Source organism: Diorhabda carinulata, chromosome 7 (genome assembly GCF_026250575.1).
Source record: "Diorhabda carinulata isolate Delta chromosome 7, icDioCari1.1, whole genome shotgun sequence".
In the NCBI taxonomy this organism is placed as follows: Eukaryota; Metazoa; Arthropoda; class Insecta; order Coleoptera; family Chrysomelidae; genus Diorhabda; species Diorhabda carinulata.
Genome location: NC_079466.1, coordinates 22,519,435 through 22,540,048, shown reverse-complemented (window position 1 = coordinate 22,540,048; position 20,614 = coordinate 22,519,435). Strand labels below are relative to the sequence as shown.

Genomic DNA, 20,614 nt, shown 5'->3' with positions numbered 1-20,614 from the left:
TTTGTATACTGTACCAAATATAATGTAATCAAATTAAATTTTAATTCAAATAAATGTAAAAAATAATGATATATGCTAAAAAATTCTACATCTGTCTATTGTAATAGTGGTACCATCTAGTATTTGAAACTGAAACTATCAATAAAAAATTTTAGTCGTAACATGTATTATAATTAATGAGCTACAGATTATCTTATATTCTATTGATTATTGTTCGAATTTAAAATTCAGGAATTGATTTTAAAACTTTTTTTATTGGAGGCTGCATAACCAGGCAGAATATATATAAAAAAGAAGATAACGGTAGGTTAACTAAGTTGACATTAATGACATTTAGCATGATATCATTCACGGCTTATAGGTTTTATCGTCATTAATTTTTGTAATGAGAAGGTGAAAATCCCTGTATTACGGCTAATAAATTAATAAATACCTTAAACGAATATACTCATATTATTCCAGTATATATAGACTAATATGGAGGCATACGATGTAATCGTTAACCAACCTGTTGTGATAGATAATGTGAGGCTAATAGAACCACAGTTTTATATTATTATTTCAAAATCATTATTTTAGGGAACTGGTGTTATTAAAGCGGGATTCGCCGGCGGACAAATCCCAAAATGCAGATTTCCCAACTAGTAAGTGCCTTATATTTCAAACACCAGGTATTAATATGCAAATTTCCAGTGTGGGAAGACCTAAACATACAAGAGTAATGGCAGGAGCTTTAGAAGGAGACTTGTTTATTGGACCTAAAGCTGAAGAACACAGAGGATTGCTATCGATTAAGTACCCTATGGAACATGGTATAGTTACAGATTGGAATGATATGGAAAAAATTTGGAGTTATATTTACAGTAAAGACCAACTCTCTACCTTTTCTGAAGAACACCCCGTATTACTCACAGAAGCTCCTTTAAATCCTAGGCCAAATAGAGAAAAGGCAGCTGAAATTATGTTTGAAACTTTTAATGTACCTGCTCTGTTTATTTCCATGCAAGCAGTACTTAGTTTGTGAGTAATAATACCTGAATATAGTATAATAATTTGACAGAATGAATATCATTTGAAAAACCAGCAGGAATTATTTTTGATATTTTAATTTATACTTTGAAAAATCAGTAGAAGCTGAACACTGCTTACATTTTTTCCTGAAAGTTGAATTAAGAAAAACCTTTTAAAGATGATTAATTGTTTCAGGGTGTTGTTGAAAAATAAACTACCCCATCAAAATTAACATTATTTGTTAATTGACTTAAATTTTGCATAAAACAATTGAATTTCCTTAAATGGCTCAATTTCATCACTGTTCGACATTTCTACATGGAATAAAGTTTTTTTCAAGAACCTACCTATACTTTTTGCTGCTGTGCAAAACTAATGACTAATTTATATCAAAAATCTCAAGAACTCTTGCAAAAAGGAGATCATCATCCTGTCCAATAGCCAAGCAGCCATTAGAACTTCAAGTTCTATTATCACAAAATCCAAACTAGTTTTGGGATTGCCTAGAAAAATTGACGAGCTTGGCCAATTGTAAGAGTTTGAAATTTATGGTCAGCTAGCAGCCCTGACCTCAATCTTGTGGATTTGGGATGTAGGGACTGTCTTGAATCTGCCTCATAATTCTCATGAGCTATCTGTATCTAAGTTATTGAAAGATGTTATGCTTTTGAGTACAATGGAAGAAATGAGATTTGAGGCATTGAATGGAAGGGTCTCAATATTTATATTAGAACCATGAGTCATACCATTCAGTTCCTTTGAAAAATTTTTAAGTTGATTGTAATTAAAAATGCTCAAGAATTTTCTGAAATGCCAGAGGAAGAAAGACTTGCTTTTTAGATTTTATATCAAACTCTTGTTATATTTTTTCTCCATTAGAAAATTGGAATATAAAAAGACATGTCCTAATTTTTTTGGAAAGTATACAATAAGAACCCCTTTTTTAAAACTTTTTTACTATTGTGAAAATTTATATAAAATGTAGTACAAAATGTTTTCTAGATATTCTACTGGTAGAACTACTGGTGTAGTACTAGATTCAGGGGATGGAGTAACTCATTCTGTGCCTATATATGAAGGATTTGCACTTCCTCATAGTATTATGAGATCAGATATTGCAGGAAGGGATGTATCTAGATACTTAAGGTATTACAAACAGTGAACTCTCATATAATAAAAAAACTGATTGTTTTTATTTTCCTAGGTTGCTTTTGCGTAAAGAAGGTATTATATTCCGTACAACAGCAGAATTTGAATCAGTTAGAACATTAAAAGAAAAAGCTTGTTACTTATCGAACAATCCAATAAAAGAGGAATCTGTTGAAACCGAACAAATCAATTATACCCTTCCGGATGGTTCTGTTATAAAAGTAGGTCCAGCTAGATTCAGAGCACCTGAAATTCTATTCAAACCTGATATGATTGGTGAAGAATGCGAAGGAATACATGAAGTTTTACTCTTTTCTATTAAAAAGTCTGATTTGGATTTGAGAAAAGTGTTGTTTAAAAATATAGTTTTATCAGGTGGTTCGACATTATTCAAAGGATTTGGTGATAGACTGCTTTCAGAAATAAAAAAGATGTCTCCAAAAGAAACACAAATCAAGGTGAGTTAGATTATTTTCAATACATTTAACAAAAATGAAAGAACTATATTTCAGATATCTGCTCCTCAAGAAAGGTTGTACTCTACTTGGATAGGAGGTTCCATTTTAGCATCACTAGATACCTTCAAGAAGATGTGGGTCTCAAAACGAGAATTTGACGAGGAAGGACAAAGAGCTATACACAGAAAAACATTTTAGTTCTTGAACTCAAGGTTATTGTGATTATATAACTTCCTAACTTATTTTCCACTCAAGTTTATTACTTCATTAAGCTATAAAATTATAGATAAATAATAATTTCTAATTTATTTATATAAGTTTATTTTTCATTTTGTGTTGTCTATGTAGTTTTTTTTATTAAATATGTATTTAAACTTTTTGCACAATAATATGCAGCTTTATAGCTTCTTTTTAAAAAAATATATATATATTACAGTTTAATCATGTTTGTTTAAGATTTTAATATCTCTGGTGAAGGAAATCGTGCAAAAAAATAAAAAATCAGTCATACTGGAATGAAAAATAAGGATGGTGGTAGACAAAAAATAATACTAAATAATTGAAGAAAAACACCAATAAACGATAGTCAGAAACTTAAAAGGTCACTCCGAAAAATCCCTTTGGAACTGTAATACATCCAGGTATAAAATGCATTAGGATCTAACCAAGATGCATTCACTTGATTATAGTGAACTACCATCTGAGAATCTGATGAGATTAGGTTTAGCAAAAGTAACAGAAATTCTTTGAGGGGAAGAAGAAACTAAATACAAAGTCTATTTTCAGTGTCGTGATTCCTTATAACCTGGTGAACCAGTTCACCAGCCAAATGGCCGACGATAGAAATAATGCAACCGCCTGCCCCCATTTAAATTAAAAATAAACAAAAAAACACAAAGTATAACTCCAAACTGAGACGAATCGTTTTTACTTAAACTAGAGCTCTCTATTTGTCTTCTTCTGATCATTGGTCATCTGCTTTTTGTCCTTTCAGCCAGAACAGCACAATGTAATCACCAAAACTACAGCCCTGCAGAGGAGCAACTCCTATATCAGAGCTAACTTCAACAAACCTTCCTCCTATATAAACTTACAAAGGACCTTTTTGAATGTATTTTCAAAGCCATGGTTGTAGTGGTGTTGAACAATGTGTCCAGCATAAATACACCAAATGCTCTAGAAATTCTAACTCAATCCAGATAACTTGATTCTAAAATATTAGGCACTGTAGGGCTTGAATCTGGAAGCATACTGGATAGAAAATGAAGACCTAAACTGAAGCCAGGGCATGAATTAATTGAAAGGAAGGGCACATGTAATATAGCCCTTAATTAAGTTTAGCTATTTTTAGAAAAAAAAATGTTCTAAATAAATAAGAATATAAATTCCCACCAAACTGAGAATGAGTAAAATTGTTTATAATAAAATTTGAAAATTCCCCATCATTCCCATGTATGGAAAAAATTTTATTCAAGAACAAAAGTAAAAAAATAGGTAAGTTTTATTATAAAAATACCTTGGATAAAAATTGTAAATCATAAAATTATCTACAAAAAACGTATCAATATTTTTTTCCTATGAGCCACCTTTTCTGAGATATAACGATTCAAAAAGGTGTAATCAGGTGTAATCGTCATAATTGCATGAGTACGCCACGTATATACACCTTTAGAGTAATTTACACTTCAAATATGAAGTGAATCAACTTTTTGTGACTGCAAAAAGGGGTGCAGTGCTAAATGTGGTGCTAAAAAGTCTGACTGTTTTGTTCTCTGGCATGTAGTTAAAATTGTACCAAAATGATGTAATTGAGATTTTAGGAAATAAAAATATTTCATAAAGACGTCTTAGTCACTGATAGGTATATTAGAAAAAAACTTGATATATAAATAACAAACTTTAATTGAAGAAATTATAATAATTAAAATATTGCAGTTTCTAATCCTCTCACATCTTTTGGATTATTAATTTCATCTTGAATACTAATTTCTTTTATTCTCAAATACGTCTGTGGAATTCTATAGAAATGTATTCGCATATATTGCTTCCTCCTTTTCTTCCTAAAATGTGTTTTTGTGTGCGACAAAGTTTTTTCTATAACTGTGGCTTCCACTCGAACTAGACCTTGTTCTATAATCGGAGTACCGATTAAGGTAAAATCGGCTGACCCAGCTAGAAGTACTTTATCTAAAGTAATTTTGTCTCCTACATCGGGCGGCCAATATCCTTCAATAACAATAACATCGCCGTCGGTGACTTTGAATTGTTTACCTGCAACGTGAACGACTGCAAAGAGTCTTCCGTGAGCCTTATTGGTTACAAGACTATTCACTTTATCGATAATTTTTTTATTATTATTTTCTTCTACAGCACTGTTGACTATTTCAAAAGGAGTTGTTGTATTGGAATAATGTTGCGTCGAAGATACCAATGATAAAAATGGAGTATTCTTATAAAGAACATTTGAAATATTTAACTGAGAACATCGATATACTTGTGAACAAACGCGTTTTAAAAAATGGGCCATTTTCTTAAAAATTAAAACAAAATAGTCAGGTTAGAATTTATCTGTCAAATTTCATCTTCGATTATTTCCCGATTTAATGAGTTATCATCCACCATATTTTTTAATATGATTAAATTATACAATAAAGTTCTAGATACTAGATGATAAAGGTAATATATCTTTAACTAAATTGGTTTTTAGTATTTTACTTGAATGATCAGTTGAATAGGTTGACAAGAATTAAAATTTTCTAGTAACATACATATTTTTAAGTAAATTATTCACTGTATTTCCCATATAAAGAGAATAAAAAAGAAGAAGAAATAAATAAAATTGAATTAAATATTATATGAAATGACTATTTATAACATTTATATATTTGATAAATCAGGAATTCTATTATACTATCAAGAATGGAATAGATTTAAACAATCAGGAATGACTAGAGAAGAGGTAATCTATCATTTTTATTTGAGATGATCTCTTCCCTATTTATATTTTTAGGAAGCTAAACTTATGTATGGTATGCTTTTTTCGATAAAATCATTCGTTAACAAAATATCACCAATTGATCCTAAAGAAGGATTTTTATTTTATCGAACATCTAAATACACTCTCAATTTCTTTGAAACACCATCCGGACTGAAATTTGTTCTAAACACTGACCCACATAGTCTTGGAGTTAGAGAAATTCTTCAACAATTATATAGTCAAGTAAGTTTAATACGTTTACGTAGTTTTATTAACACATTTATATTTTGTTATTTTAGATTTATGTGGAGTATGTAGTGAAGAATCCACTTTGTAAACTAGGGCAACCAATCGAATCTGAACTATTCAAGATGAAATTAGATGCATATATCAAACAACTTTCTATATATCCAATAAAAGTAGCTTAAGTAAATAAATAATTTGTTAAATACAGTTTTATTTATTTAAATATCCACAAGAAATGAAAAACAATTACTCTTCTTTTAGTATGGAGCATAAGTTTCTTTTTATTTTATATGGTGTACATAAACTGTTTTGCAAACATAATTTATCCTCATCTTAAATTTTTTCGTAAGGACCCTCTCAAAATGACATTATTTGATCATCTTTTTGAGAAATTTCACAGTAAACTAGAAGGAAATTTACCAAAGTAATGGAAACAAAAAAATTATCCAATTCCTCTAGACCATTGTACACTTTTGAAGAGAATTTAAGGGAACGTGAAAATTACATGTCTCTAGGCTGATGTACACATAAAAATTGTCAAAATTAGTAGAGACTTGTAGTAAATGTACATCTAGGGTTACCAACTTTTGTTACAAGATATAAAGTATATTCAGATCTATGAATAATATTAAACAGTATTTTAGAAAAAAGAACAGTATTTTATGCATTTATTGTTTTAAATACATATTTTTTAAAGCTTGCATAACTACCTAATTAACAATATTTTTTTAAAACTTCATACGCCTCACCACAATTATAACCTAAATTAAAATAAATGAGGAGCTCATTTTTTATAAAAATTAATAGATGCTCTTTTCTATCCTCCCGCCAATTAGCATTAATTACCGAAAAAACTTGTAGTAAATATTGAGGTGGTGGGAACAGAAAGTAGATATGAAACAATTTTAGTTATATTTTTAAATTCTTCTGAAGTGTACTAAGAAATGGCTCCACTTTTGGCCAGTACTCATTTGAAGTAAGTCTGTCTTCTGATATTTTTTCATAAATTAATTTAAAATTTGTTAATTCTGAATATAAAACGTCCATACCAATATTGAGCCTATACAAATTTATATTATGTATAATTTTCTCAAAATGATCAAGACTTCAATGACGCTGCGTTTACATGAGTATGTATCACAAATTTCCTGTCGTAATTCTAGATTCTTGTCGTTTATGTTATGTATTTGACCATCCAGATATCGATTTTTTTGGTACTCCTTCACCAATTGTAAAATTCATTTTTTTATGACCACTTTTTGCATTTTTCTTCTACAGCGTAAGGGAAAATTTGGGTTTTTTAGTAAATATTGACTGATAACTTACTAGTTAATTAAGATTAAACTAATTGTATATTTTTTTTATTAAAATCTGGTAGTCTGAAAATTCGTAACTGCGGCGACAAAGTAACGTCATATGTGACGTGAAGAAAATCATTTTCAAAATTCGTAGTCTTGGCCAAAATTTTAAATTTTAGTGAAAATCACATTTATATCAAAAACTAAATTCTAGTAACACAATGGTAAGAAAATTTTTATTTTGAATCATTATTTTCAATAGGATGCAAAAAAATATATTTAAACATTTTTTTTCACAATTAAGAATTTCTAGCTCGTAATCTGATTTAAAAGGCCGCCTGAAATTTCCAAAATAAAAATCCCAAAATTGCACTTAATTTGTTATATTTTGTTAAATGTATTTTCTCCATTTAAATCACAATCACAGGAATGTATTCATTTGAATTTTTTATTATTATTTATAATTTCCTGTAAGTATCATCTTACAAAGTTATTATAAATGTAATGAGACATTTGAACTAATTCAATGCAATCAGATATTTGAACTAATTTAATGCAATCAGACATTTGAAATAATTTCTTTATCAAAAGAATTAAAGCAGAAATCATGTCTTTTTTTAATCAATTTCTGCTTTTTTGTTTTGAAAATGACGAAAAATTCATTTTAGAATTTTACTTAGCGAAATAGTCCCTCCGTATATAATGTTTATCTATGATCCTCAAGCCAATATGGGGTTTCATTCATGACGTCATAACTACTAATATATATTTCGGAATACAACCCCCCGTGGATATATCAAGGGTTAATCATGAGAATATTGACAAATATTCCCTAATACTTGAAAATTTGTTAAGCTCGCTTTACTAAATATTTAACCAAACAGACGAATTGAGGCTTCTGCGGAAGACACCCCAAAGTAAAGTACAGATATTAGAGCTCTAGTAAGCTCTAGGCTGGAGTCCTACAAGAAGTGGTGAGTGATAGCTGCAATATTAAGCTCGTTTGAGTGCCCAGTCACTCGGGTAACGACGAAACGGACTCACCACTCGCTAGGTTAGCATCCGCGAACTCGTCAATAGGCCCAGAACTCATTCTGTGATGCTATCGCGTCTTTTAACGGTCTGGGCACACAGATGGAACTTCTGCCTCTCTTACTAAACAATTGCTGCAATAGTGCGAAATTCGTGACCGGACTTTTAACCGGACACGGTAATCTAAAACGCTATTTCCACACCAAGAACATCACGCACGATCCGCTGTTGTATGGAGGAGGATGAAACTGTAGACGACGTCAACTGTGAGTGCTCAGCACTCATACGAGCGCAACTTAAATATTTGGACAAGCTTCATGGCTTGTCCAGTGACACCAAAATGTTCAACCAAAAGCGCCTGATCGGTTTCTCAAAGGACATCGGCCTTTGGTAATTTCAAGTGGGTCACGACGGCCCTTTGCCCGCCCACAAAGCTACTATGAACTATATTAAATGTGATTTTAATATGCAAAATTAATCGATAATTTCAGAGGGAATGTATTTCGGTTCATATTGGTCAAGCTGGTGTACAAATAGGTAATTCAACATGGGAACTATATTGTTTGGAACACGGCATTCAACCAGATGGAACAATAAAAGAAACCGATCAAATTGTGTCCGATAATTGTTATGGAACTTTCTTTTCCGAAGTGGAAAATGGAAAGCTAGTACCTAGAGCAGTGATGGTAGATTTGGAACCAACTGTCGTCGGTAAGAAATATTTCTTCTACTATTTTCTTGCATCTAAGCTGGAATTTCTGGAACCGTTAGTGAAATTCATACTGAACTTACACCACCACTATACCAACACTCACAATTATACTTTCTGACGCACGGTTTGATAAAAAAGTTGTCGAGACTGAAGGTAAACTGTTGGGTTAGTGGTAGTATAAACAGTGTGTTCGGTATTTTCTTGCATCGTGGTTATATGAATTATCGATTCTAGATGAAGTACGTACTGGACACTACCGGAAATTGTATCACCCCGAACAATTAATAACCGGTAAAGAAGACGCTGCCAATAATTATGCTAGAGGTCACTACAGTCTCGGTAAAGAGATGTTGAATATTGTTATGGAGAGATTGAATAAATTGGCTGAAAATTGTCACGGTCTTCAAGGATTTTTCGTTTTTCATTCGTTCGGTGGTGGTACCGGATCTGGATTTTCGTCTCTATTAATGGAACGACTTTCCGGAGAATACGGAAAAAAGAGTAAATTAGAATTCGTTGTATATCCCGCTCCTCAGGTAAAGTAGAAAGAAAATCCATATTTTTGATGTTTATTCAATCTTTTATGAAGTTGTTTTATCGGTATTCTTTTTATTCAATATTATAGGTATGTACAGCCGTCGTGGAACCGTATAACTCCATTTTGACCACGCATTCGACGCTCGGTCATTCCGATTGCGCCTTTATGGTAGATAATGAAGCGATCTACGATATTTGTAGGCGCAAACTCGGTATCGAAAGACCCGATTACATCAATCTTAACCGATTGATTAGCCAAGTAGTTTCTTCTATTACCGCGTCTCTACGTTTCGACGGAGCTCTAAACGTCGACCTCACCGAATTCCAGACAAATTTAGTACCATATCCGAGGATACATTTTCCGTTAGCCTCCTACGCTCCAGTGGTATCGTCAGAGAAAGCTTTCCACGAAGGTATGTCGGTGGCGGAGATAACGGCGGAACTATTTGAACCGACAAATCAAATGGTCAAGTGCGATCCAAGAGAAGGTGAGTTAGTTTATGGTATCGGTGAATAGAAAAGTTCTCGTTCTTACAAGTCCTATTCCATTCTTTCTTACCTCAATACGTCCACTCCTAGTGTGTTTGTAAACTTTTGTGCGATTTCTTATGCATTTGGTTTCATTCCCCCCAAACTATCTTACACCCTTCACCAGAAGACCTTCTTCCGATCTTTTTTATGATTTTGTTCGTTAAACAAGTTCCGGAAAGTATTTTTACATTATTTTCCAAGATGGTTTTCAATTTTTTATTTAATTTTCTCCTGAAAAAATCACAGCAACCCCAAAGCTTCACCGACTATTAACCAAAAGACCTTTTCTTGCTCTGTAGTTCTGTTTTCTCTCCCAATACGTCTATTCCTAGTTTTTTTGTAAATTTTTATTTGGTTTCTTCTGCATTTGGGTCCATTTTTATATTATTTTGATCGTGAAACAAGCTCCAGAAGACATTACACTATTTTCCAAGACAGTTTTGTATTATTTTATAAAGTTTCCCATGAAGCTTTTCGACAACCTCAAACTATATCAGACCCTTAACCAGAAGGTCTTCAATTGTCCAATTTCTTTATTTACTATGCAATATGTCCATTCCAATTGTTGTTTATGTTCTTTTATTTGGTTTTTTATGCCTTTGGTTCCATTTTTATACATTGTTCATTAAACAAGTTACGGAAGGCATTTTTACACGATATAGTTTTCTTTATTTCTTCCTGAATACATTATAGCAGCCCCAAACCATTATACATTCTCAACCAGAAGACCTTTTCCCGGTCTGTAATTGTTCAAGTTCTATTTTCTATCCCAATATGTCAATTCCTAGTTTATTTGTAAACTTTTATGTGGTTCCTTTTTAATGATTTCTAAAATGATCTCTAAAAAAGTTTTAGAAGACATTATAATATTTTCCAAAAGAGTTATGTATTTTTTCACAAGTTTCCTCCTGGCGCCATCAAAGCAGTACTAAAACATCACAGACTGTTAACTATTAGACATTTTCCTGGACTGAAATAGTCAAATTCCTATGTTTCCTAACTCAATATGTCCACTTATTTTATAAATAATTTTTTCCCTATTCAACAACTCCAAACTATCTCAGACCCTCCACCCTTCAGGTCTTCTGTTTACCTTCAGTCTCTGAAGACGACCATTTTGTTATCGAAACGCACTTTAGTGAGTGTTGGTGCAGTGGTAAACAGTGTGTTCGAGATTTTCTGACTATGGTAAATTTCATTTGCATCAAACTGTTGGTGGTTTTGAGTACTTCTAAAGCCTTCCGCTTACCAGATATTCGAGCAAATCCTTTGATTCATACTAATAGTGTTATTTCATGTCTTTAATTGTTCAATTTGTGTTTCTACTCCTCATTACGTACACTCAAAATATTTTTTCATACTTTTATTTGATTTCTTCCGTGGTAAATTTTACCGTTGGTAGTATTGAGCCCATCTCGATACTTCCACATTACCAGATAGCGTCTATTGGTCATTTATTTCAGTTCATTTTTTCTTTATAATATCGATGGTTAATTGTGTTTTTAATTGTTTTTCACCTATTATTATTTATTAATTACCACTTTTAGTTAATACCCATGGATTTCCAGGACACTAGAGTGTTTATTCATTTGGTTAGGTTATTCTTCTTTTACTTTTGACTTGGCCTTTATGATTAATCAGTTATCGAATATTCTGGAGTGTTTTAGATTGTTTTGACTATATTTGAGAACCTTTTAGAGGGGATAAACAAATTGTAAAATCTCCGGTATGTAATATTTTTCAAAAGATTATTAAATCGTTTTTAGGTAAATACATGGCGTGTTGTTTACTCTACAGAGGCGATGTGGTGCCCAAAGACGTAAACGCTTCCATAGCGTTAATGAAAGCAAAAAGTAACGTCAGATTTGTCGATTGGTGTCCAACTGGTTTTAAAGTAGGTATAAATTACCAACCTCCGACCGTAGTCGAAGGAGGCGACTTAGCAGGAGTCCAAAGAGCAGTTTGTATGTTATCGAATACAACGGCCATAGAATCCGCTTGGAAAAAACTGAATAAAAAATTCGATTTGATGTTTTCCAAACGGGCTTTCGTACATTGGTATATAGGCGAAGGTATGGAGGAAGGAGAATTCGGCGAGGCTCGTGAAAATTTGGCAACTTTGGAAAGGGATTACGAAGAAGTTGCTTTCGATTCAGTAGAAGATGACGAAAAATGATTCTAATTTGTATAATGTGGAAATGCAAAATAAAGGACACAATTATGTTTGTTTATTTTAGTTCTAAAAACAATTTATGACAACTGAATATCTGTCAGAACAAGACCATTTACCCACGAGAAATTACATTTTTGTCAAATGCAATGATGTGGCATGCGGAGAGGAAGAAAATTTTAACTAATTATGATTATAAATCACCAGTTGAATCACGTGCATCATTTGTATCACCTTTTTCGGTATCATTGTATTTATCAAATTGTAAATCAGATTCTTTAACGTTCGGGCAACCAATTTTGTCAACTTTTTGGATACCGATATCTAATTTATCATTTTCACTGTCTGAATCCGATGCATCTTCTGTTATTTTAACGTTATTCGAAAGTAATTTCCCTCCTTCGTCATCTTCGTAGCTTTCAGATTGTTCGGATAAACGACGACGTCTCTGTTTAATTTTTTTATTGATGGTAAGCATGTCTGGAAAAAACATATTCAGTAGAATATTTATTATGAAAATAATACTCACATTTAAGGGTCTGTACAAATGTATTTTTCGGTTTTTGTAGCGCTATCAATCTGAAAAAAATATATTTTTTGATTTATTTGATATTATAAGGGGTAAATATTAACATATAACTTACTTGTTTTTTCTTTCTTCAATTTCCCTACGCACCCTCTGGATTTCATAGGCCAGGTCATCTCGGGGAAGGAACAAAGAACATTCTATATGACTAATAGAGCAACCTCGGGTCTTATTCAATTGTTCGTAACCCTCAGTGCTATCGATACTATTTTTTCTTTGAGATTCTTTACTATGGTACAACCAATGGTATGAAAATTTGAAAATTATCTAAAAAATAAACCATAACTATAGGGGAAATAATCAGAAAAATTACCAGTGTCCCATTTAATTTATTGTGTTTCTGGTAAGGCTGTATAGGAACATTTATTATTCTCAGGGGGTTATTAAACATCAAAATTTCCCGACCAAAAATTGTATGGTAGTAGAAAACAATATTTAAAACAAATTTTGGAATATAAAAACTACCTGAACCAGTTTATATAAATACACTAGTTTTAAGCTACTTGAGAAATGATTAAAGATTTTATAAATATTACACTTTCTGGTTCTTCGAGTCGGATATTAACAACATATCTGATAACTAAAAAGCCATTAAGGCTTTTAGCTCTAATGCTATAAGATCCATACTGTTTTGAGTATACCTGAACTAGATGCAAAAAAATAAAGTAACCCTCCATGGGTTCCGGGGTACACTGGAATGGAGGAAAATGGGATAATATAGACTGATTAACCATTTATAGGACCTTACCCTTCTGTGGCATAAGGCTATATAGGAACAGTTATAGCTCTTAGGAGGTTCCCAAACATTAAAATTTTCTAAAAATAAAATTGAAGACTTTGACAATTAGACTGAGCATTCCCACAGAAAAAAATGAAGCACAGTAGGTGTTTTGAGTTCCAATGTAAATGACACCCTCAACTATACATACATAGAATCACTTATAGAAGGCTTGAAGGACCAGATGGTGTAACTGTGAGTGTTGGTGTAGAGGTAGTAAACATTGTGTTTTTATTCCAGAAATGGCAACTTTGAAATATGAAAATTTTAATTATTTTCACTCTTCATAAAATATTAAATATTATTTATGAGTCTTAACAAGAAAAAAATATTAAAATGAAATACTCACCGATTGAAATATTTCTGCTGTTAACCAAGCTAATATATTGAAAAATAGAAAGTACAGTAGAATATTCGGATAATCTGACATTATCTTGATTCCAAGCGGTACGATAAATGTTAGAGGTATCACGACTAAATAAATGGCTACACTAAAAAAAGATATAAATAAATATGGTGGTACGAGAAAAATTATTTCAAAAAGAAAACAGCAACCGAAAAAAAGAATTTTATTAATGTGTATTTCACATTGAACAACTTTCATTTAAACATGAAACGAGGCAGAAAAATACAGATTTTAAAAAAAGGCAAAAAAAATGAGCCAAAAATCAAAAATAGCCAAAATTTCAGTCCTAATCAAACTAGTGGATAATAGTCCTGACTGCCCGCATCGATTTGCATGTAAATTTGGACTTACCCTTCAAAATCTACCCTATTTCGATATGTGCTTATTACTCTTATGGGTGGAAACTATCCCTTATTGCAAAAAATCAATAAAAGCATTTATATAAGCATTTAATGAGTAGAAAAATAATTTTAAGGTTTGAATAAAAGTTGTTTAATGCTTTAATATTTAATATTGGTTATAAAGGCAGGACAATACGATTAATTTTAGAAAATTTAAAACCAAGTTAATCCTTGAGTTCTATTGATGAATAAGTCAATACCAGTGTATTACAATTAATCAATTACCTAACCTAACCTAACCAAGTAAGTTAATCCTTGAGTTTTATTGATGAATAAGTCATTACCAGTCTGTTACAATTAATTATGATTAGTAAAATGATCAAATCATGACCTTGGAATCTAAAAATGGTGGTAAAGCAGGTATTAACTAAAATGTATAACTGTTATCATATAGATATTGAAGTGTAGGTCAATTTACTTGTCTAACTGTGTTTGAAACTAAACTAGCCCTCGAGTGGACCTATAACACCTACTAAAGACACATATTAGCTAATAACAATGGCTGTATACATATTTTACATGATTAATTTATGGTATAATTTTATTTTAAATTTTAACTTACTGTATAGCGAACGTCACAACAAATAAAGCTGCTATAAATAATCTGTAATAAAATGATTTTTGATCCAATACTACGAAAAATCCTCTTGTGATCTGTAAAGCCATCTGCGTGATACTTATTAGGGCTGAAAGGGAAAATGATATTTCCACAACCCTAAAAATACAATTACATCTTAAATTCAATCAAATAATAGTCATGTTGTAGAAATAAAGCTGAATAAACAACTATATACACTGAATAATAGTCATTCAAATATAGAGGCACATTGAGAGCTATTTTTTTATGTTAACCATTTGGTTCTACCGTGAGTAAGGTCTTGAAAAGTATATCCTAAATCTCGAGCAAACATTCGAAATAGCAGTTCTGATTGGTTGGGAAACAAGGATATAGGTTTGTTTGAAAACTCTCTTGAAGCAGTGGTAAATAGCAATTCACAAGGAAAACTAACTCAAAATATTTACAAACTTTTCTCAGACCTCACTCTACACTAGTACCCCAAATTACCAGTTAAATAACTGTGGTAACGATGTTATATAAAAAAAATCTCCTTTTAGGTAAAATATCAATGAAGTTTAGAATTTTTTCAAGATAGGTCCATATAATCAAGTATTGAAATTAAAAACACAAAAGACCCCGTTGGAAATTGGGTTTCACCCAATTTTTCCGCAATTGGGCGCAATGATAGTTTGAAGCAATCTCAATGGATGTGAAACCTCAAAGCCCTTCCAATCTTTCAATCAAGTGACCGGGACTATTTAATCTTGCCTCAATTGACTGGACTTCTACACCTTGCCTCAAGTAGCCGGATCTCTGCAACCTTGCCTTAAGTGGTCGGAACTATTTAATTTTGCCTCAATTGACTGGACAGTTACACCTTGATTCAAGTGGCCAGGAATGTTCAGCCTTGTCTTAGGTTGCTGGGACTATTTAATCTTGCCTCAATTGACTGGACTGCTACACCTTGTTCAACCTTGACTCAAGTGACCAGGAATGTTCAACCTTATCTCAAGTTGTTGGGACCATTTAATCTTGCCTTAATTGACTGATGAATGTTTGTGAAGTTACTTCTGCAACTTAGCTACCCCATTGATGTCCTAGTGAGACTTTAAATTAGCTGACTTTAAACTATCATTGTGCCAAGTTTCAGAAAAACTGGTAGAAATACCTCCTCTTATAGTACCCTTGGACTTTTCAGGGGTAGTTTTGATTGGTTGGTGGGGGGAAGTTTTCTTTGTTGTACGAAAAATATTCAAGGTAAGGCAAAATCTGCAAATTTTAGAGCAGACATTTTGTTTAAAAAGCTACAGTTGAAGATATTTACCTCAATATATATGAAGACAGCATAAAGAAAAACAGGAACATATAAGCAAACATATTGACAATGTGGGCTTTGGTAATTCCTTCCCAAAAAGCTGTATGTAAATAAAACGTCAAAATTAATGTATATCCAAGCACCACTTGTGTTGGGAGTATTGTACTAGATGGAACTCGCATATTTTTAAAGTTGAATAGTTCAACTTCATTTTGAGAAAGTGCTGCTCCACAATAAACAACAGCAGTACTATAAAATCCTAAATACCACAAAATTTCTATTAATCTATCGCGTTCATATTGTTTGAATCTCAATCTTTTGAATAATGCCTGAAATGGTTAAAATAAAATATATAGATATTTTTTAATAAACAATTTGAAAACAAAAGTTAGATAACAAGACATATGCGACTTGTGTGTATTATTATGTTATGTGTTTACTCCATTTTGTATTTGTAATTTTGTTTCAAAATAGCTCAAGATGGTTACTGTTGAACAATTGTTGTATTGACCTAACACAAACCTTTTCTTTTACTTATTATGTGATATATTAATATTTTTTATCAATGGTAAATGATTATTATTATACGAGGGTTAACCATAAACTAAGGTTCTTAAGATTTAGCAAGACTGACATATACCTTTGCTTCCTTTCTTCCAGTTCCCCCCAGCAAGCTGCCAACAACGTGCATTCTTGTTTTATTAACCATGAATGCTAGAGCTTCCATTTGATTCTCACCCCCAGTACAAAGCTGTCTTTGTGGCGCTGGGGCAGACTTTAACGACTTAGGCATAAAGAAGATGGTAAATCACTTGCAAAAACACATTGAACTAAATGTTGATTATAATGAGAAATAAAGGGAAGTCTGAGTTTTCCGAATATGCATTATTCAATGCCAATAAACATGTCTTTCATTGTGAAAATTCGTTGGGAACCTTATTTTATGGATACGCCTCGTATGAATAAATTGCATGTTACAGATTTTTTAAAGTACATAAGTGATTAGAGGAATTTCAACTTACATTTAAAAAATTGTTAAAACCTAAATGTAACATCCACCAAAAAGCAAATACCCAAGTTGCACCATTGCATAAAGCATTATTGTAATAATTTCCTAAGCACTTACTTAGTATATTTGGTATACAAGTCAATTCTGTTTTTAAAAATAGGCTGAAGTAAGACATTTTTGGGACACTAAAAATAAAATACAAGCGTCATAAAATTTTATAATTTTCAATTGAATACCTCTACTGATATATATTTACGCGCCTGTTTTCTTTGAATACTTACTGAGGTATTGGTGGCTCCTCCAGTTTATTTATAAACATTTTTTATGACGTAACAATCAGTACAATTATTGAAATTGTTGGATAATAATATTACTATTTGAACCCATCATATAGCTCGTCATCTTATTACATTGTATTATTAAAGATAAAATTCTTAAATCCAAAACCTTTTTTTAATGTTTTGATTTTGCAACCACTATAGTGACAATTTCTTTTAACAAAGTATGGCTATATTCTACTTCCAATTTTGAAAATTTGGTCGTGAGTGTGGTGACAGAAGTTAGCATATAATAATAAATTTTGAAATATTGGCTTAATCTAATTTTATTTATTGATAGTTTATTATTATATATCTAAATTGTTAATTGAATTTCACAATTTTCTCTATAATATTCTGAAATATATACTAAATACACTATTTGCAGAATATAATTAGGATATTTGACATACGTGGTTTCAGAAGAGAAGAAGTGTAATGGTGTTAAAAAGGGGTGTTATTGTTTTTTGATAATTATTAAAGGGTTGAATTACTCCAAAATGGATCTTTCTCCCCCTATCAAGCCCCCTAGGGGGGTCAAACCTGCCAAAGAAACGGTAATTAATATATTATTCAAATTTTTAATTTAGGTTATATGGATACACCTACTTTTAAATTTTTCAGAGTGGACTTCTAATGTCTGTAATTCGAACGTTATCTGCAAGTGAAACTAATGAACAAAGGGATAGAGAAAAAGCCAAATTGGAAAACGATTATAAAATATGTGACCAAAGGTTAGACGAACTTGTTTCCAAACATGAAAATGATTTGACCAAGGTGAGTTGAATACTGAATAATATAAGATGTACACTCATATTAATCTTAGCTTTTTGCTCTATAGGGGTAAATTTAATCTTTTTCATAGATAATGAATTAAAAAACTGTAGAATTTCATGTATAATTATTAAAATCAAGGCTATTTTAATTATTAAATAATAGTTAGAGCAGAAGTAATCTTTTAATGATATAAATATCTATGTTTTACTAGGCATTTAAAATACATTTATTAAAACAGGTAATGCATCTATTTGGGTCCATATCGCAGATAGTTCTGATAAATAGAGAAAAAATAAAGAAAGTTAAGGAAAGTTTACAAGATTGCAAAAGAAAATTGGGTTGTAAAAGAGATGAACTGAAAAATTTGTGGCTAGAAGGTTTAGAATATAAGCATATGCTGCAATTAATTGAAGAAGTGTAAGTTGTTTCTATATTAAGACAGTACCTTGGATAAACTCCGATAGTTCTGATTTCTCATTAATTTATTAGTGTGAATAACTCAATGTACAGTGGAACTCTTTAGTAACCCACAATTGATAAGGCTTTGGTAGTTATGTTTTCATTCAACTCATCTAGCAAATTGAATTTAGTTATGTATATCTTGGGTATTTGGACCATCAACTGGTAGTGGATTTACCAGCAGGCTGAGTAGACTGTATCTTAAAGCAGCAGATTTCATGGAACTACAATTTTTTTTTTCAATTTACAGAATTAGAAAAAATTAGAGTTATGAAATTTCTACTAGCTCTTTTATGTATAGAGTTAGACCTAATGAAGAAGATTTCATATAATAATAAAAATAATGATTTTGAGTATTGAAGGACCTGCTAAAATGTATTGTAATATTTTTATAATTCAATTTAAACTGTAATGCCATTGTATAAATAGAAAAAAATATCTATTTGTTGTTAAACTGTGAGTGTAATACAAAGTATGTGTCGACTTTACTCTTTGAGGAAGGAGTTACCAATACTTATCACCCACATATTTAATCCTATTTTATGTCCCATTTACTGGCCAAAACTGCTAAGAACTGCAGAAATAATAATGATCCCATAAAAGGGAGAAAACCCAAACATTGTCTTTTCATATTGTCCAATAAGCTTACTGCCAATCCTGCCTAAGGTCCTTGAGGGATTACTACTACAAAGAATAAACTCAGACTGAAACATTGAGGAATGGATACCATCACTCCAGTTTGAATTCAAGAAGGAACATTCAACTATACAACAAATCCATAGGATAAGCTACACAGTAAATCAAATACTAGAAAAAAAAACTTCACCTTTTTAGACTCTTACAAGGTTTGGCACACAAGCTTATTTTATAAAATCAAAAACTGATATGATAGTGTGAGTAAGTCATTTAATGAAAAATGAAATTTAAATAATTATGATCTAATTTCAAAGGTCAGTAGATGCGACTAAATATGAATAGTCTACAGGCAGCAAATAAGTAAATCTGCCACTGCTAATATCATTTACAAGTTAGTAAAAACTCAGAACTACTGGATATGATGCAAGGTTGCTCTATTATAAGAGATTTTTCAACATTATCCTCTACATACTTATTTTTTTATTTCATGCCAAATAAATTCTGTTTACTACCACTTCACAATTACACTGCATGACCTATGAAAGTTTCGAGGTGTAATTGTGATTGGTTCCAGAAATTCAAAATCAATTTATAAAGAAGAAAAGTATTTTTTACGTTTTGATTAAAAATTTTTTTAGTGAAAAAATGAATGAAGTTCCAAATAGCCTTTCAGTATATATGACTAGAAAACAGTATTTACATGCCACAAATTTATTAGTAGAGGCTGTAAATTTAGGTAAGGGTACATTGGAAGGTGTGGAGAGTTTGAAAGAGCTGGGACAAGAATTGGAACAAAAGAAAGAGGTAGAGAATTAGAGGGTGTGCGTTATTTATGCACTAATCGATTTTTATTTTAGCAATTACACGTTCAACTTTTGTCAGAATTAAAACAACATTTGTACGTTAAACCATCACAGCATATATTAGCATTAAGAAGACAAAATTCTGCACAAGAAGGTTTCTTTGCGAATTCCCCTCTGCAACGAAGTATAGAACTTAGGAGGTCTGGCAGAAAGAAATCTTCAATCTCGAAAAATCTTTTCAATAACACATCAAGGTGAATATTTTTTTTCTTATAGCTCATATGTTTAATTTTGTTTATTTGCAGTGAAAAGAAATCCATATTTGGTGATAATTTTGATGTAGAAGAGAAACTAGATGTATCAAATCCTGAAGAAAATCGTAGTAATTTTGTTGCCATACTTGTTAAATGCTTGTGTTTATTAGAAAAATTGCCATATGCTGTTAAA

At 31.4% G+C, this 20,614-nt stretch overlaps 6 protein-coding genes across 6 annotated transcripts in view; 4 read left to right on the top strand and 2 right to left on the bottom strand.

Annotated features, from left to right (window-relative positions):
* The first annotated feature begins 319 nt into the window (after positions 1-319).
* On the top strand, positions 320-3,060 carry LOC130896415 (beta-centractin). Its single transcript, XM_057804478.1, has 6 exons — positions 320-525; positions 580-644; positions 694-1,020; positions 2,014-2,157; positions 2,216-2,618; positions 2,673-3,060. Exons 1-6 carry the CDS (start codon positions 478-480, stop codon positions 2,814-2,816), a joined length of 1,131 nt encoding a protein of 376 aa, XP_057660461.1. The 5' UTR covers positions 320-477; the 3' UTR covers positions 2,817-3,060.
* A 1,419-nt stretch (positions 3,061-4,479) lies between these two features.
* Positions 4,480-5,185, bottom strand: LOC130896278 (39S ribosomal protein L21, mitochondrial). The gene has a single exon (XM_057804266.1). The coding sequence runs from the start codon at positions 5,143-5,145 to the stop codon at positions 4,540-4,542; it is 606 nt and encodes a 201-aa protein (XP_057660249.1). The 5' UTR covers positions 5,146-5,185; the 3' UTR covers positions 4,480-4,539.
* A 264-nt stretch (positions 5,186-5,449) lies between these two features.
* On the top strand, positions 5,450-6,044 carry LOC130896291 (trafficking protein particle complex subunit 1). Its single transcript, XM_057804286.1, has 3 exons — positions 5,450-5,577; positions 5,629-5,838; positions 5,895-6,044. The coding sequence occupies exons 1-3, from the start codon at positions 5,479-5,481 to the stop codon at positions 6,021-6,023; spliced, it is 438 nt and encodes a 145-aa protein (XP_057660269.1). The 5' UTR covers positions 5,450-5,478; the 3' UTR covers positions 6,024-6,044.
* A 1,155-nt stretch (positions 6,045-7,199) lies between these two features.
* On the top strand, positions 7,200-12,182 carry LOC130896096 (tubulin alpha chain-like). The gene is made up of 5 exons (XM_057803880.1): positions 7,200-7,363; positions 8,663-8,882; positions 9,118-9,419; positions 9,509-9,908; positions 11,718-12,182. The coding sequence occupies exons 1-5, from the start codon at positions 7,361-7,363 to the stop codon at positions 12,125-12,127; spliced, it is 1,335 nt and encodes a 444-aa protein (XP_057659863.1). The 5' UTR covers positions 7,200-7,360; the 3' UTR covers positions 12,128-12,182.
* On the bottom strand, positions 12,158-17,903 carry LOC130896095 (uncharacterized). Its single transcript, XM_057803879.1, has 8 exons — positions 17,457-17,903; positions 17,189-17,360; positions 16,176-16,495; positions 14,855-15,007; positions 13,835-13,976; positions 12,766-12,974; positions 12,651-12,700; positions 12,158-12,601 (listed from the first exon to the last, which is right to left on the bottom strand). The coding sequence occupies exons 1-8, from the start codon at positions 17,492-17,494 to the stop codon at positions 12,315-12,317; spliced, it is 1,371 nt and encodes a 456-aa protein (XP_057659862.1). The 5' UTR covers positions 17,495-17,903; the 3' UTR covers positions 12,158-12,314.
* LOC130896092 (exocyst complex component 4) overlaps positions 17,834-20,614 on the top strand; it is an 8,605-nt gene continuing 5,824 nt past the window's right edge. Inside the window, exons 1-6 of the mRNA XM_057803877.1 lie at positions 17,834-18,049; positions 18,117-18,269; positions 18,508-18,686; positions 20,003-20,168; positions 20,222-20,421; positions 20,473-20,614. Of these exons, the coding sequence (XP_057659860.1) occupies positions 17,993-18,049; positions 18,117-18,269; positions 18,508-18,686; positions 20,003-20,168; positions 20,222-20,421; positions 20,473-20,614 (897 nt within the window). The 5' untranslated portion in view covers positions 17,834-17,992. The remainder of the gene's footprint in view (positions 18,050-18,116; positions 18,270-18,507; positions 18,687-20,002; positions 20,169-20,221; positions 20,422-20,472) is intronic.